The 13,850-nt window shown below is 41.8% G+C and overlaps 2 protein-coding genes across 3 annotated transcripts in view; one reads left to right on the top strand and one right to left on the bottom strand.

Annotated features, from left to right (window-relative positions):
- hopx (HOP homeobox) overlaps positions 1–13,850 on the bottom strand; it is a 404,275-nt gene that overhangs the window by 245,963 nt on the left and 144,462 nt on the right. The gene's annotated exons all lie outside the window — the stretch shown is intronic.
- The window catches only part of shtn3 (shootin 3), a 36,589-nt gene that overhangs the window by 11,798 nt on the left and 10,941 nt on the right, over positions 1–13,850 (top strand). For both annotated transcript variants that reach the window (XM_072395162.1, XM_072395161.1), the window contains exons 3-6: positions 9,740–9,834; positions 10,189–10,360; positions 13,007–13,104; positions 13,186–13,267. In XM_072395162.1, the coding sequence (XP_072251263.1) occupies positions 9,740–9,834; positions 10,189–10,360; positions 13,007–13,104; positions 13,186–13,267 (447 nt within the window). The remainder of the gene's footprint in view (positions 1–9,739; positions 9,835–10,188; positions 10,361–13,006; positions 13,105–13,185; positions 13,268–13,850) is intronic.

Below are 13,850 nucleotides of genomic sequence, written 5' to 3'. Positions count from 1 at the left end.
ACAGCCTGTAATTTCAGCTGTGTATTAAGGCAGAGCAGCAAAACAAGTTGGTGTCGAAAAAGCTGAGCATGAACAGCAGCCAAAATGTCACAGTTGAAATCGAGGAGAAATATGAATTAAGGTGAGTTATATATATGCATCCATAATAAGAAAGTGGACAAAAATAAGTGAATTCAGTCAAATTTGGCTTTACACAAAGCTTTAAAATGATCCGTTCATGTCTTACATCAGTGCCGCAACTGGAGATGAACTGTGGAGCTACTCAGCTTCACAATGATCCCCTGCAGCACTGGTTTATTTCACAACCCAGTTATTCAGTCCACTTTAGTCTGACGAAAGCCCGTGGCTGCACTTTCCCTGAAATTCACATGCTGCTGAAGACACTATAATTACATGTTCAGAGCACACAAAGGACCAACAAGCTGATAACGTGTGACCAGGACAGCGTAATATTATGAAATCATTTCTAGTGTGCGCTGTTCTGGATATGGTGTTATTTCTGTAGACATATACTTTATTTACACAATGGTTGTAGCCACCCTGTCTGAAACCTTAAAATCCAATACCACTGCTGACCACTAGGTGCTGGATCCAAAACATCCAAGACAGACTGTGACCTTTTCCATTAGATGCTGACTAATACAGTAACAAATCATTAGTAATATGGACTCTTCTGGTCAGTGTGGTTGTGGTCATTTTGAAAGTAATTTAGATAGATTTCAGGCTTGCACTCTAACTCCACCCCCTTGTCCAAATATGGTAATTTCTGGCTCCAAAAAAAGCAACAGTCAAAAGTCTAACTTGAGATTCTCAAGTTAGCACAGAAAGTAAGGAAATGTGTGTCTGGTCAGCTATTTCTTAGCTGTAACAATGCATATTGGCAATAAATCTTATATTGTTGGAAAGCCTGTTTATTTTCCTTTTAAATGGTGCCACATTTGTAAAGAAATTGCATTGTGGGATGAGCAGCAGAGTTGAGTATGTGGGTCGCACCCATGAAAAACTTCTTCTGCCAATGCCAAACAGCTTATTCTGCCAGTGACTCCTGTTTTGAGCCTCTGGTACCACAGGTGCTGGTAATCAGGCACATGATTAACAGCATTATCTTCAGCCATGAGTCCAGATTCAGTTTAATCTTCGGGTCAAAGGGTGGCGACGACGCAGCGGACGCTACCCTGATTGCTTCACCGATGGGGTACCAGGTTTTGGTGGAGGCAGTGCGATGGTGTGGGGCGGCATCTCCCTCACTGGAAAAACAAGGCTTGTCATCGTTAGAGACAATCTCAATGCAGAGAGATGTCAAGATCAGATTCTGCAACCAATGGCAATACCATTTCTCTACTGGGATAGAACCCTATCCTCCAAAAACACTCGTCCCCACAGAGTGGGGTTCATCAGAGGCTACCTTCAGAATTTGGGGGTGGAGAGGGTGGAATGGTCTGCCTGCAATCCTGACATCAACCCTGTTGAATACTTATGGGATCAGTTCGTGCCAGAGTGACCAACACAACCCCATTGGCTGACATGTGTCCAATGTTGAAGAGCAGGTTGATGGATGCCGTCCCACAGCAGTGGGTGACCAAGCTGGTGACCAGCAGGAGGACCAGGCTGCTGTGCGCTGTGTCTGCTTCGTCCACACGCTGCTGAGGCCCCTGTTTGTGAAAGGAATAGATTGTTCATTTGAAAATGTGTCCAGTCCAATAAACAACACCAAACAAGGGTCAACAGCAGATTAAGAATACGTTTTTCATGGTGTTGTGGCGTCATTTAAAAGGGAAATAAACAGGCTTTCCAATGTTATGAGATTTTTTGGCAAGAAGCACTGGTAGAACAAAGAAATAATCAACCAGTCGACCTTACTGTCTGTACTAAGTTTAGATCATTGTTTTATACTCAGTCTGTAAACTTAGAGCTGAAACTCTGTCATTAATAATTAATGTGACGATTTCTCACTGACTTCTTTACCCTGTAAAGTGAATAAACCGTATTTTCCGCACTATAAGACTCACCTGATTATAAGTTATGGGGTCCATTTCTGTACTGAACCCCTACATAAGGCTCACCTGATTATAAGGCGTAGTATTACCTAATGTTCTCTGATTGGTTTATCGCTGCCAGCACACGTTGTGCATGTATTACGTCCCTGTGTCAGCGGGAAATGGTCAACATCATCGGTTGTTTTTACTCTTATAAACTTAGAAACTGCACATTGGTCTGCATCACCCATCTCAGACTGAAGAACAGGCACTAACTGCATTAATGATGACACGATTCAATCGGTAAATACGAGCTCCATACAATCTTCGCCCCATTCAGAGTGAATGTCTGGGATCTGCTTCACACTGAATGCAAAGCGAGCGAAGGAAGTGGCCAGTTGCCGTTCTTTTCCAATGTACGAGAGTGAGTGATGCAGAGGAGGCTTAATGCCTCATGAATGCTCGGCGCTCCCCGCGGTAAATTCAAAATGGCGGTATCCGTGACAGATTTTGGAATTATATGGCGCACGGCCGTTTTTTGTGAAAATTGAAGGCTTGTAGGTGCACCTTATGGTGCGGAAAATACGGTAATTTTACATGTATCTCCCAGAGAGAGTTAGAAGTTTTCTCACAACATTCTCAGAGTTGTGGTGTTTCTGCTCCTTTGCATGTAAACTAGAACAAGAACAGTGGTGCAGGGAAATGGCCTCGTCGAGCTTTTTTTTAAATGTTCATTATCAAGGGCGTAACCATGGTTTAGACATTGGGGGGGGTCCAAGAAAACAAAATTGTTGAGTGCATTATCTACAATTCTTTATTTATAAATGAAAAATTGGACATTTAGAACATAGTTTAGAGGACTACATTGACCATGTAAGTTCACATCTAAAGGAATAGTGTAATTTCTCCGAGACAGTGACTGCCCCCCCCCACTTTGTTTTGGTTAGTTGCTTACTGTTTACTGACCTTAAACACACCTACCAATTACAATTATGCTCTTCCAGTAGTACTGTAGCAAATAGGACAGCTTCCAATGGAAAATGACCAAATACCCAAAGCATGTTTAACTAATGATGTAACAAATTACAGACTTTTCCTTTAACAAAAAATGTTCTGAGGACTTTTAAGTCCAGGTTCATTTCTATTGTGTCAATGTCTCAAAATGTGCATTAACAATGAAAAGTCTAATAGTGAAACATGTGGTGTTTCTGCTCCTTTGCATGGAAACTAGAACAAGAACAGTGGTGCAGGGAAAGCTTTTTTTTTTAAATGTTCATTATTAAAAACATCAAACAAACTTTGACAGAGGGTCCCTTCATCAGAAAAAGGTGCAGGACCTGTTAAAATAATCTTCTACTTTGTTTTGTATCCTAATGAAGTTAAAGTTTAAAGCTGAACCCTAAAAGGGTTCCTGTTCCTGCTCAGGTGTTCTCTCTGCTCTAAAAGCTTAGATAAAGCATCATCCTGCTGTTCACTGCTGAGCTTGGTGTTGCAGCTTAAAGACCACTGCTGTCACTACTTATTTATTTGCCTTTTTACCTTTTCCCCTGTTAAGTCTTCACAGAAAAGTCACTTTCTGTCCACACTCACCTTTTTCTTATTTTAGATCCAGCCTCACATGAGCTGTCAGCTCACTTGTTTTAATCCCCCGTCCAGCTCCTTAACCCAACACTCTGCAGTTACTCAAGGATAAGTGTGTAAACCGTTGACTAATCCAACAGATCGGCTGTTAATAACAGGCTTCGCCACTAAAGAGGCTTTAGTCAGCGGGTGTAAAACAAAAGCAGCGCCTGACAGATTGTAAGGATTCAGGTTTATCGTATTGTTCATGCTTGTTGTTTAAATAACGACAAAACTTATTCAGAATACATCTTAATTAAATTATTTGAATCAATGGAAAGACATATTCATAACTTCATATACAGACTTTATCATTTCAAGATACTCAGTGTATTTAAATACAGGATTTCTGATTAAATGGTTGAACAAAGGTGGTATTTCACTTGGAAATTGTTATCTAATAGAGGACTGAGTGTTCCCTTGTGATTGGCCAGCTGTTGGCTTCTGTAGTGAAACAAGCCAAATAATGAAAGCAGAGCCATAAATAGCAGAGGATGACCTGCTTTCCACCGTGGTCGCCTCCCGTGTTGCATCTGACCCACAGAGCTGCCGTTGAACAGCGGTGCAGCCGAGCAGAGGCCGATCTGCCGTGGCGTGTGGGAAGAAGTTTGCAGCGACTACAGAGGATATCACTAAGGGTTTAAATGAGTCTACACCACTGAGGCACATCAGCAAGCATTAAACTTTGAATGAGGATTAAAAATAGAATCAGAAGCCATCCCCGACCTCTTCCTCTCTCATATCAGCCTCGTTTTTCCCACTGCTGCCTCCTCACATAAACCCACAGTCTCAGATATCTGCTGAAATTGTGGTTTCTGGTCTGTTTTTTCAAAACTAAAAAAGAAAAGCCACCTCTTCCGCTTCACAATGTGAATACGTGGGATCATTTCACCCAGACTGTGTGGTGATGGAGGCTGGAGGTGTGGAGCTAAGGTCCCGCCTCCTGCTTCACCTGAACGTGGAAACTGACTGAACTCGCCATCTGGACCCTTACCTATCAGTTATGACATCTTTTTTAATAATGAATCACTAACATACTGATTTCAAACATTAAAGAACACATATTCTGCCCTTTTATTCATAAGATGACAACATTTCCTGAGGTCCTAATGAGATGTCTGTGACATGTTTTGGTCAAAGTGTCCCAGAGAAACAAAAGAACAGCTAATTTTTCAGCCATTTCTGTCCATAGCAGCTGGTTTTAGCGGGTGAATGATCCATACCTCTCTCTTTCATGGGGTTTGACTCTTTTGATTCCATCTTCTGGCTTTGTGTTACCAGGCAAACTAAAATTTGTACACAAATTACACTTAGCAACCTTTAATATTGCATACAGTGAATAGACTGAGAGTTAACATCAGCACACACAACCAACCCAAACTCAAACTGCCACCATCCAAACTGATAGAAAAATCCTCACATTTCCCTCCTCTGCTGTTAAACCACAGACGTTTGGTTCAGACAGCTGATAATAAATGGTCAATTTTTAGTTAGAAGCTTGCCAATTCAATCCCTTCTGTTGGGGAAACCTTTGACTGTTGTTTCAATGTTTTCAAAACGCCAACAAGAAGCCATGAGACAAAGTCCTGGTGGATCATTATTAGCTAATTTCTTTCGTAAGTTAAGTGAACTTTATAACTGATGTGGACGATAGCAGATAGCAAAGAAACAAAAGTGAATGCAGCATGATGTGAAGCTGTGGGTGCAGGTGAGGATGGGGAGGCTGCGTGATTCTGCTCCACAGCAAAAAGCTCCTTCAGGGAGATATTTTAAGACCTAAGAGTGGCATCCTTGGTTGTCTCTTCAGACACCAGAATACAGGCTCTTAAGCACAGAGAAAAAAAAATCGTAAAAGCCCATTTTACAGTTGAACAAACATTAAAGTGATAAGAAGTCCTTGTTCTAGAAACTGATGGAGGACGAGACTATGATGGATATTATAACCGTCAATTATTCACTTCTTCCATTCAATTTACCTTTAAACCACACAAGCTGCAGTCTGCATTCTTAGTCATGAAAGAAACTAAATATAAAAAACCTCAAAATCTCTTGTACAATAAGAGTTCTGTACCTGTTATCTTACTGAGCTACTGAGAGAGAGAAAAAAATCACTAAGATTAATGACATCAGGGTGGAAATATGTCAGCAGGCTGACTCACTGAGCCAAGATGACGAGTGAGTCAGCAACCTTTCTGGTTTTTGTAAGAGCGGCGCAGCGTTAAATGAGCTGTGCTCTGTTTCTTCAGCATCCTACTTACAGGAATTCACAAACTGCAACATGTCATGTAGAATATATGGGATGTTGTGCACTCTTTAAGTGGACCTGTAAGGCCTAAAAGCTGAGCTCTTCCTCCCTCTGCTCCGCGGCAGTTCACCTTGACTGCAGACCATAACGTGAGTTGTAGAATCTCTAAATGAGAACTTTGAACACTGTGTGCTTTGTGAGAAATGAAATAAAGTTTTCTCTTACGCTTCCTTTGCTAACAGCTTTAAATGAAGTCGTCTGTCTGAGTTTTGGAAATCAGATCAGTACACTCGCAGGCTGCTGCTGTGGTGCTGCAGCTGCAGTGTGATGCCCTGCTCTGTAAAAGCTTCCCTGCTCGTCCCTGTTGGTGCGTGTTGGTCTGAGAGTCGCTGCGTTGCATCCAGGCTGCTTCAGCAGATAGTGAAGCAGCTGCCTGCTACCTGAAAGCCTCACCTCAGTAACATGTGACCTCAGGGCCTCGCTGACACAGCTGCCGCTTTACGCTGTGCTCATGGTTGTCAGAGTGACATTTCTGTTGTTTTTTTCCTTGTCAGCATGAGAGCATAACAATAGGTCAGAGCAATGTAATCTGACGTCTGACATTTTCTGATGCTGCTCATCTTTTCTTTCTGTAACAACAAACACCAAGTAGTTTAGTTGATTATTTAACCAGGAAATAAAATCTCTTCAGAGTTATAATCAGTCCTGACCATGCTTTGCAGCAACTCCGATCAGCAGAAATACCACAATACAAACAAACTGTACACAAAATCATTTATACTTGTAGATATCACGTAAATTAACTATAAAACATAATGACCACAGTCACTGAAGGCCAAACAGGAGCAGAATGGTCCATCAAAAGATTTCTAACCAGACATTTCTGCTTCAGATATGTCTCAAACTTGCCTGAATTGATCATAACATTTATTTTAACATCCTCCCAACACAGCAGCATGCATTGATAGTCCTGTTTTAGCCTAAAGATGATTAATTTCTTTAGTTTAAAACCTGACTGTGCGCTCAGCAGGCAGCAGGGTTTACTGACAGCAGCCTAACAACCGGTCTGGAAAATTAAGGACCAACAGCTGGTTATTAACAGCTGAGCTGGTGTTTGAACTGGTGACCACAAAAGTTACTCATGTTGGGAAAAAGAGAGCACAACCTCTTCCACTTCTCACATTTTATATATCAGGACATTGAAAAGAAAGAAAAAGGTCTTCAGATGAGATAGATACAACCTCAGCACATGACATGTTGCATCATGCCATTATTAATTATTAACACGAAGCCAAAATGCTGGAGAAACTTCTGGAGAAGTTCGCCCTTCGGTGCTTTTAGAACCACCCTTATATTGGTTCACCGTGCTGTGCATGTGCGTGTGCATGTGAGCACCTTCGCACCTGCAATGAAAGGCAGCTAAAACAGGTGCAGAGGCTCTGTGTCCACTTATGAACAGATATGACAAGCATTAGGAAACTATATGGCAACCAATGCATGTTATTTTGAGCAGGATGCCAGCAATGAACCATAAGCCTATAACCCAGTCCCTATAGAACTGCTGGGACGATGTTTGTCTTGTGTTTGTTGATGAACGTGATGCATATCCAGACCCAAGCTCAGTTCAAAGCTTCAACTGTGTCACTTCTTATCCTGTGACGAGAGCGTCATTTTAAAGAGTCGTCCTTTGAAGCAGCAGTGAGGTGCAGTAATGGTTTCCTGTGGGACGTTATCAGTCTCTCTCATGGTTCTGGAGGAATCTCGGCCACTCTTCTCTCCAGCGCTGCTTCAGCTCATTGAGGTTTGCAACATTGGTTTCTGCACAGCTCTCTTGAGGTCCCACCACAGCATTTCAGTCAGGCTGAGGTCTGGACTCTGACTGGACCATTGCAACACCTCGATTCTTTTCTTTTTCACACATTCTGCTGTAGATCTGCTGCTGTGTTTGGGATCTTTGTCCTGTTGATGAGCCAGTTTCAGCCCAGCTTTAGCTGTGGGACAGATGGCCTCACATTTGACTCTAGAATACTTTGGTATCCAGAGGAGTTCATGGTGGACTCAATGACTGCAAGGTGCCCAGGTCCTGTGGCTGCAGAACCAGCCCAGATCATCAGCCCTCCACCACCGTGCTTGACAGCTGGTATGAGGTGTTTGTGCTGATATGCTGTGTTTGGTTTCCTCCAAACGTGCTGCTGTGCATTAGGACCAAACATCTCCACTTTGGTCTGGTCTGTGTATCAGCCATGTGGATCTTTGTTAATGGATCTTGGATTTCACCGCCAGCTTCCTGCTGGCTCCAGCCACAACAGCCTCAAAGAGTCAAGGAATGATGTTGATGGAGATTCTCAGTTAAACAGATCATGCTAATCCTAAGTGCTTAGAGTAAACAGTAGATGGATCAGCTGAAGGTCCAGATGCATCTCTCAGGTCCTGTGTCAGGTCTTTGCTGGATTTTTTCCTCTTTCTTAAGGACATCACTTTCAGATCCTGTTCATCTGCTATAGATAGTTTTTTAGGCCTGACACTTCTTCTTTTGTCCTCCACTTGTCCAGTTTCCTCAAATGTTTTAAGGACACACTGCACACCATGCTGAGATATGCCAAGTTTTCAGCTAATAGCTCTTTGGGAATCACCTTGTTGCTGCAGAAATCCTATTTTCTGTCTGTCAAACTGTGTTATCTTTGCTGTTTTTCATAGATGCAGCTAAAGAAATGGGAACAAATGATGTGTCTTTGTGACAGGCTGCTAGTAACCAAGTGCCTAAAGATCCAATTTAAAATGGCTTCTTTGCTAAGTTGTCTGTTCTGTGTCGACACAACACTGGTTCATCCCTTGAGATAGGAGTTATTCTATGCATCCCTTAGATTTGATTTAATTAAAACTGCCTTCTATTGTTTCTGTGTTCAACAGATTTTCTATTAGATTTGATGATCTGCTAGAAATGTAACTTATCTTCTAAAAAAATTCAGCTGAAGATAGAGTCGAAGCTCCTTCATCACACGGATTTTCTCCTTTCAGGCCATTTGCCAGTCAGTTTTCCCAAAGTATCTGGGTCATTTTAAAATAACTGAGGAGTATCTGAGCTGCGAGTGTCTGACAGCCTTAGGATGACTCTTTCTTTCAGCTGCTACTATTTGAGGTTTTACACGGAAACACACTGATCATCATCCAAGCTATACAACGCTTTGCCTTTGAAGGAAGTTGTTATTTCAGCATGGCAGGTCGCATATTGAGCCTCCTCTTCTCTGTGTTTTGCATTTTAAATCTGCTCAGGACCAAGTTATCTGGAAATTCACTGGTGTATCAGACCTAAAACTCCTTTTATTTAAGGCACCTGCTCATCATTCAAACACATAAATGAGGGAATGATCCAAACTGCCTGGCATTTCTGACTAAGAGATTTTTCTCTTCCCCTTTCAGATGGTCAGAGCTCTGACTTTTTTACTGATATTTATTGTCTTGGATACATTTTCCTCTGTGCGCCTCTTTAGCGCCTTTTTTAGACCCGTTTCTCTGGGGAAGACTACTGTGAACGACCCCAGTCATAACAAATCTGATTGGTTGTAATTTGTAAATTCAGTTCTCACAGATGTTTTTGTGAATCTGTTTCATAATGAAAGATCCACAACCTTTAGTCGCTTTGGATAAAAGCGTCTGCTAAATGCTTAAACATAACAAACATAACACATTTTACGAGGCAGAAACACCCTGAGACTTAAAAAAAATGAAAATCCTGCTTTGTTTGAAGTCTTTTCTTCCCTTTTTTAACATTCTGCATGTATATGACAAAAAGACAAAAAATCAAGTGTCCAAGAAAGAAACGTAAGGTGATGTCATGTCCACTGAGGTGACGGACGCATAACTTACAAAGTGTGTACGTGTGTGTGTCCTCCGTCAGTGTCTCAGATGGTGATCGAGGAGGTGAGTGTTCTGCAGACTCAGCTGGAGATTGAGAAGTCATGTCGGGAGAATGCAGAGGCCCTGGCCACCAAGGTCTGTCTCGCTCTCACACACACACACACACACATTAAATAACCAATGCTATAAGAGCAGCATTATCAGCTGGCATGGGCAGAACAATAGATGAACTGTTGAGTCAGGATGACTCTGCAGAGATGTTTGAATACATTATCTTTGTACGTTACTGCCAGCACAGCAAGAACTGTGCTCCTGTTTAAACTTTTATCATGTTCAAAGGTAGATCCAACAGTTACATGATGTACTTTGGTAAAAGCACTGATACCACACTGTAAGGATACTCCTTTAAAGGTAAAAGTGTGGTAAAGGTACAGAATCAAAATGATGAACGTGGTATTCACACCAAAATGTGCCGCCTTTCACCTCCAGCTGAACTGTGAGAACAGGAAGTTGAAGTATCTGAGTCTGTCGTCACGGCCGTGTTTGGACGAGTTGCTTCCCAGCATCTCTGACTGCATCGCGCTGGAGGCCGACGTAGACGCTGCAGACACTGTCGACAACAGCCCCGACGCCTTCACACAGTGCCAGCAGCAGGTTAAAGGTACAAGATAATTACTTTCATTCAACTCCACCAACAGGTGAACTCTTACCAGTCTTGTTTTAAACTCTCAGCTAAACTCTCCTCATCCTCTGAACACACCTTCTCTCCTGAATTTGTCCTGAAGTCTGTGGAGTTGTTGTGCCATCTTAAGAGTTTATTCTGAACCTATTTCTTCTACTTAACTTATCCTTTAAACTTCTCCTTTTCCTCAGATTTGTCCTGCATACGCTCTGTATCCTGAACTTACCTTTTTACATCCTCTCTTCTGAACTTTTCCTTCTTTTTGCCCTTATTGAGTCCTTTCTGAATTCATCCTGTCTGTCCTTTACTGATGTGGTAGACTCTCCTAAAGTTGCCCCATCTTGTGAGCTCATTCTGAGCGAGTTTGTTCTCCAAACTGTCCTAAACCTTGTCCTCTTTTCTTAAATTGTCCTGAGCCTGTCCTATTTACCTGTTTCATACACTGAAATCTCCTGAACCTTTCCTATTTCCTGAACTCATGTTGTCTTTCTCATTATCTTAGCACCATCAAAAAGTGAACTTTCTGCTAGAATTCCTTGAAAGTAATGCCCTACTTAGACCCTGTTTCTCCTTAAAGGGGAACTCTGGTATTTTTAAAACTGGACCTTATTTCTGGCATGAAATACGTTCATCTACTCACCGAGAACAGTTTGGTGAAAGTCGGCGTCCTTCGGAAGCTATTTAGATAACTGGAGATCCATATAACGGAGTGAACGGGGCTTAGAGGATGCAGCCTCTAAATAAGGCATTATCTGTCTTTATTTCACCAATACTTTAAGAAGAATGAATGAATGAACGTGTGCTATAGCTCTGTTAGCTCATAGCTGCTGTTATGTGGCTACTTACAGCTATAGGAGAGCTAACGGAGGGATTTCTACACAGGCACTCTACTGGGACCACTTCATCCACACGCATGGCTGTCTACTGAACCTCCCCTCAACTGAACTCAACTTTATTTATATCCCATCTTAGAAAACTACAGTTTTTTTTTACTGGACATGGTCATTTCCACTCATTTAATTATTAACCTTGGGGTACATCTAGATTAGCTTTGTATCCATCATAACTCCAAATAGTTTGTAAGTAGTTCAAAACGAGGGAGAGCTTCCTTATGGAGCACCTGGCTAAAGTGTCTTCTGATTGGTCGAATACCTGAATGTTTGCTGAGGGGGCGGGGAAACAGGATGACAGTGACTCATGAACTCATGTTCACAGCTAGGAAGCACATAAACAAGAAAATCTTTGAGAAGCATGCATTATTTTCAAGCATGGCAAGACATAAGATGTAGCCGTATGAGTTGGAGCCAGAATCGGACCCCCAGGATCAAAGTGAGCAGCACAATAAACTGTCACAGCTATGTTTACAGCAGGATGTCTCATTACCTGCAATTGTACAGCATTATGGATTATGTTGTCTTTCAGTTCCTCGCCGTGTTTATTTTTTTCTGTATTTTTTCTGTAAAATGCTAACTGAGGCAGACATTTGAAGCAGTTTCATTCACCGCTCGCTGTTTGGATTCGTGCCCTTTGAGTGTTGGAACAGCCTCGACTTTCAGATTCAATTTACCTGTAAAGCCAGTCATACTGCGTCTTGTTCACAAAGTCCTCGTCCATGAATTGAGGCTAACAGAACCTGACTGTGCTGCCAAAACCACAACCAAAAGCCCATTGTACTGTGAGGACATCTCCAAAACAAAATCAAAGTACCGTGCTTTGAAAAGTACTGCTGGATCCTTCGATATTTGCAGTGCAACAAGAATTTGACCATACAAGAGAATTCAGGAACTATGATGTGTTCAGGGGTGTAGAATAAATGTCCAGCAAGCAACAGTTGGAGACGACTGGATGAAACAAGTTCCTTCTGCATAAAAAGTCCAAAACTTGCTTTTTGTTTTTTAGCTTTGGGTGACACTTAAGGTGCCAGAAAACATGGAAAAGCATGCCATCGGCCCTTTAAGTTACCCATCTCGTCCTCCGAATTTGCCCTAACTCCTGAACTTGTGCTGTCTGTCTTATCCTAATGTTTCGATTCTGTAGACAACCTCCCCAACACCTCCACAGAGTACCAGCATCAGGGTAAAGGTGCAGTAGATGAGATAGTTTCACTTGGAATGAGCAAGAGTTGAAGAAATTCATGCAGAACGCCTTGAAGTTTTGCATCTCATTGTGTCCTCCCTTCCACTTAACTCACCTCATCTCTGAACTCGTCCAGTCTACTGAACTCTACCTGAATTCGTCTTAATCTCATTCTGATGCTGCAGACGCTGTAGGCAAAAGATCCGACACCTTCATGCACGACCAGCAACAGGTTAAAGGTACAATGTGTGGAATCATTTTCCCTTAGCTCCACCAGCAAGTGAACTCTTTGCAAAAAAAGGCATGAAATTTTGAAACCCAGTTGTCTGGTCTTTTCACCCCAACTACTAAACTCCTCTTGTTGTGTGAATTTGACCAAAACTCGCTCCATGTCCTGCGTTTGTCCGTCTCCTGAGCTTCTTCTGAACATGTCTTGTCTTTGTAATCTGGGTATTTCATGAGCTGTAAAATAGATTGCAAAGATTTTATTAACAGGCACGTTAACAGGTACGTTAAATAAATGCTGTGTGGTTTGCTTGGTTTATTCAGAGCTGAGGGAGACGGTGAACAGTTTGTTGGAGGAGAAGAAAAACTTTGTCTGTCAGATTCATGAACAGCAGCGACGGATAGAAGAGCTGACCACACAGGTGAGGAGAGAACAGCAGGAATGTTACCTCCTCTTGTGTTTCTGGTCCTGATGTTCTCACGTGTCCTTTCTTTGTTGGCAGTCAGAGAAAGACCAGGCAGAAATGAAGCAGCTCCGTGAAACAGTCGAGCAGCAAAGCAAAACCATCAAAAGATTTAACAGGGGTGAGTTGCAAAGTTACTGCTGCACTGTGTTTATATATAAAAAGACCTCAAGGAAGTCTGTAAGCTTGTGAAAAAAAGGTAAAATATGTCCCTTTTAAAGTATTCAGAATATATAAAACTAATTTACATTTTTAAGTAGATTTTTACCAGATGGTTGGAGCAAAAGCACATCTGTAAAGTTGGAAGTATTTCGCATTTAACTCCGTTTGTTGCCATTTAATGGCAACAAACAGAAGAGAATCAGCTGGTTTATGTTGGAACAAGATGTGAACATTTCCAACACATTTTAGCATGTAAATGTCAGCATGTAACAACCTAACACGCATACAGTTTCTTCTGTGTAATTTCACTTTTTGTCTTTTAGATAGCTTATACATTGGATGTTTTGAAGTTTAAAGTTTTGATTAGTGTGAAATAAACTGAAAATATTTGATTAAGTTATATCTGAGGCTCCAAAGTCGTGCCCCAGGTGACTCAGTAAACCAGAAGGGACTAACCAGGCTCTTGCTCTAGAGAGTCACTCGCTATAGGGGTGTTTGGGGTATTCAGTTAGCTGCAGTTTGCAATTTGTGTCACTAGATGT

The sequence above is a fragment of the Leuresthes tenuis genome, unplaced genomic scaffold (genome assembly GCF_036924035.1).
Source record: "Leuresthes tenuis unplaced genomic scaffold, fLeuTen1.0.hap1 SCAF_11, whole genome shotgun sequence".
NCBI classification, from domain to species: domain Eukaryota; kingdom Metazoa; phylum Chordata; class Actinopteri; order Atheriniformes; family Atherinopsidae; genus Leuresthes; species Leuresthes tenuis.
This window is presented reverse-complemented; position numbering and strand designations above follow the sequence as displayed.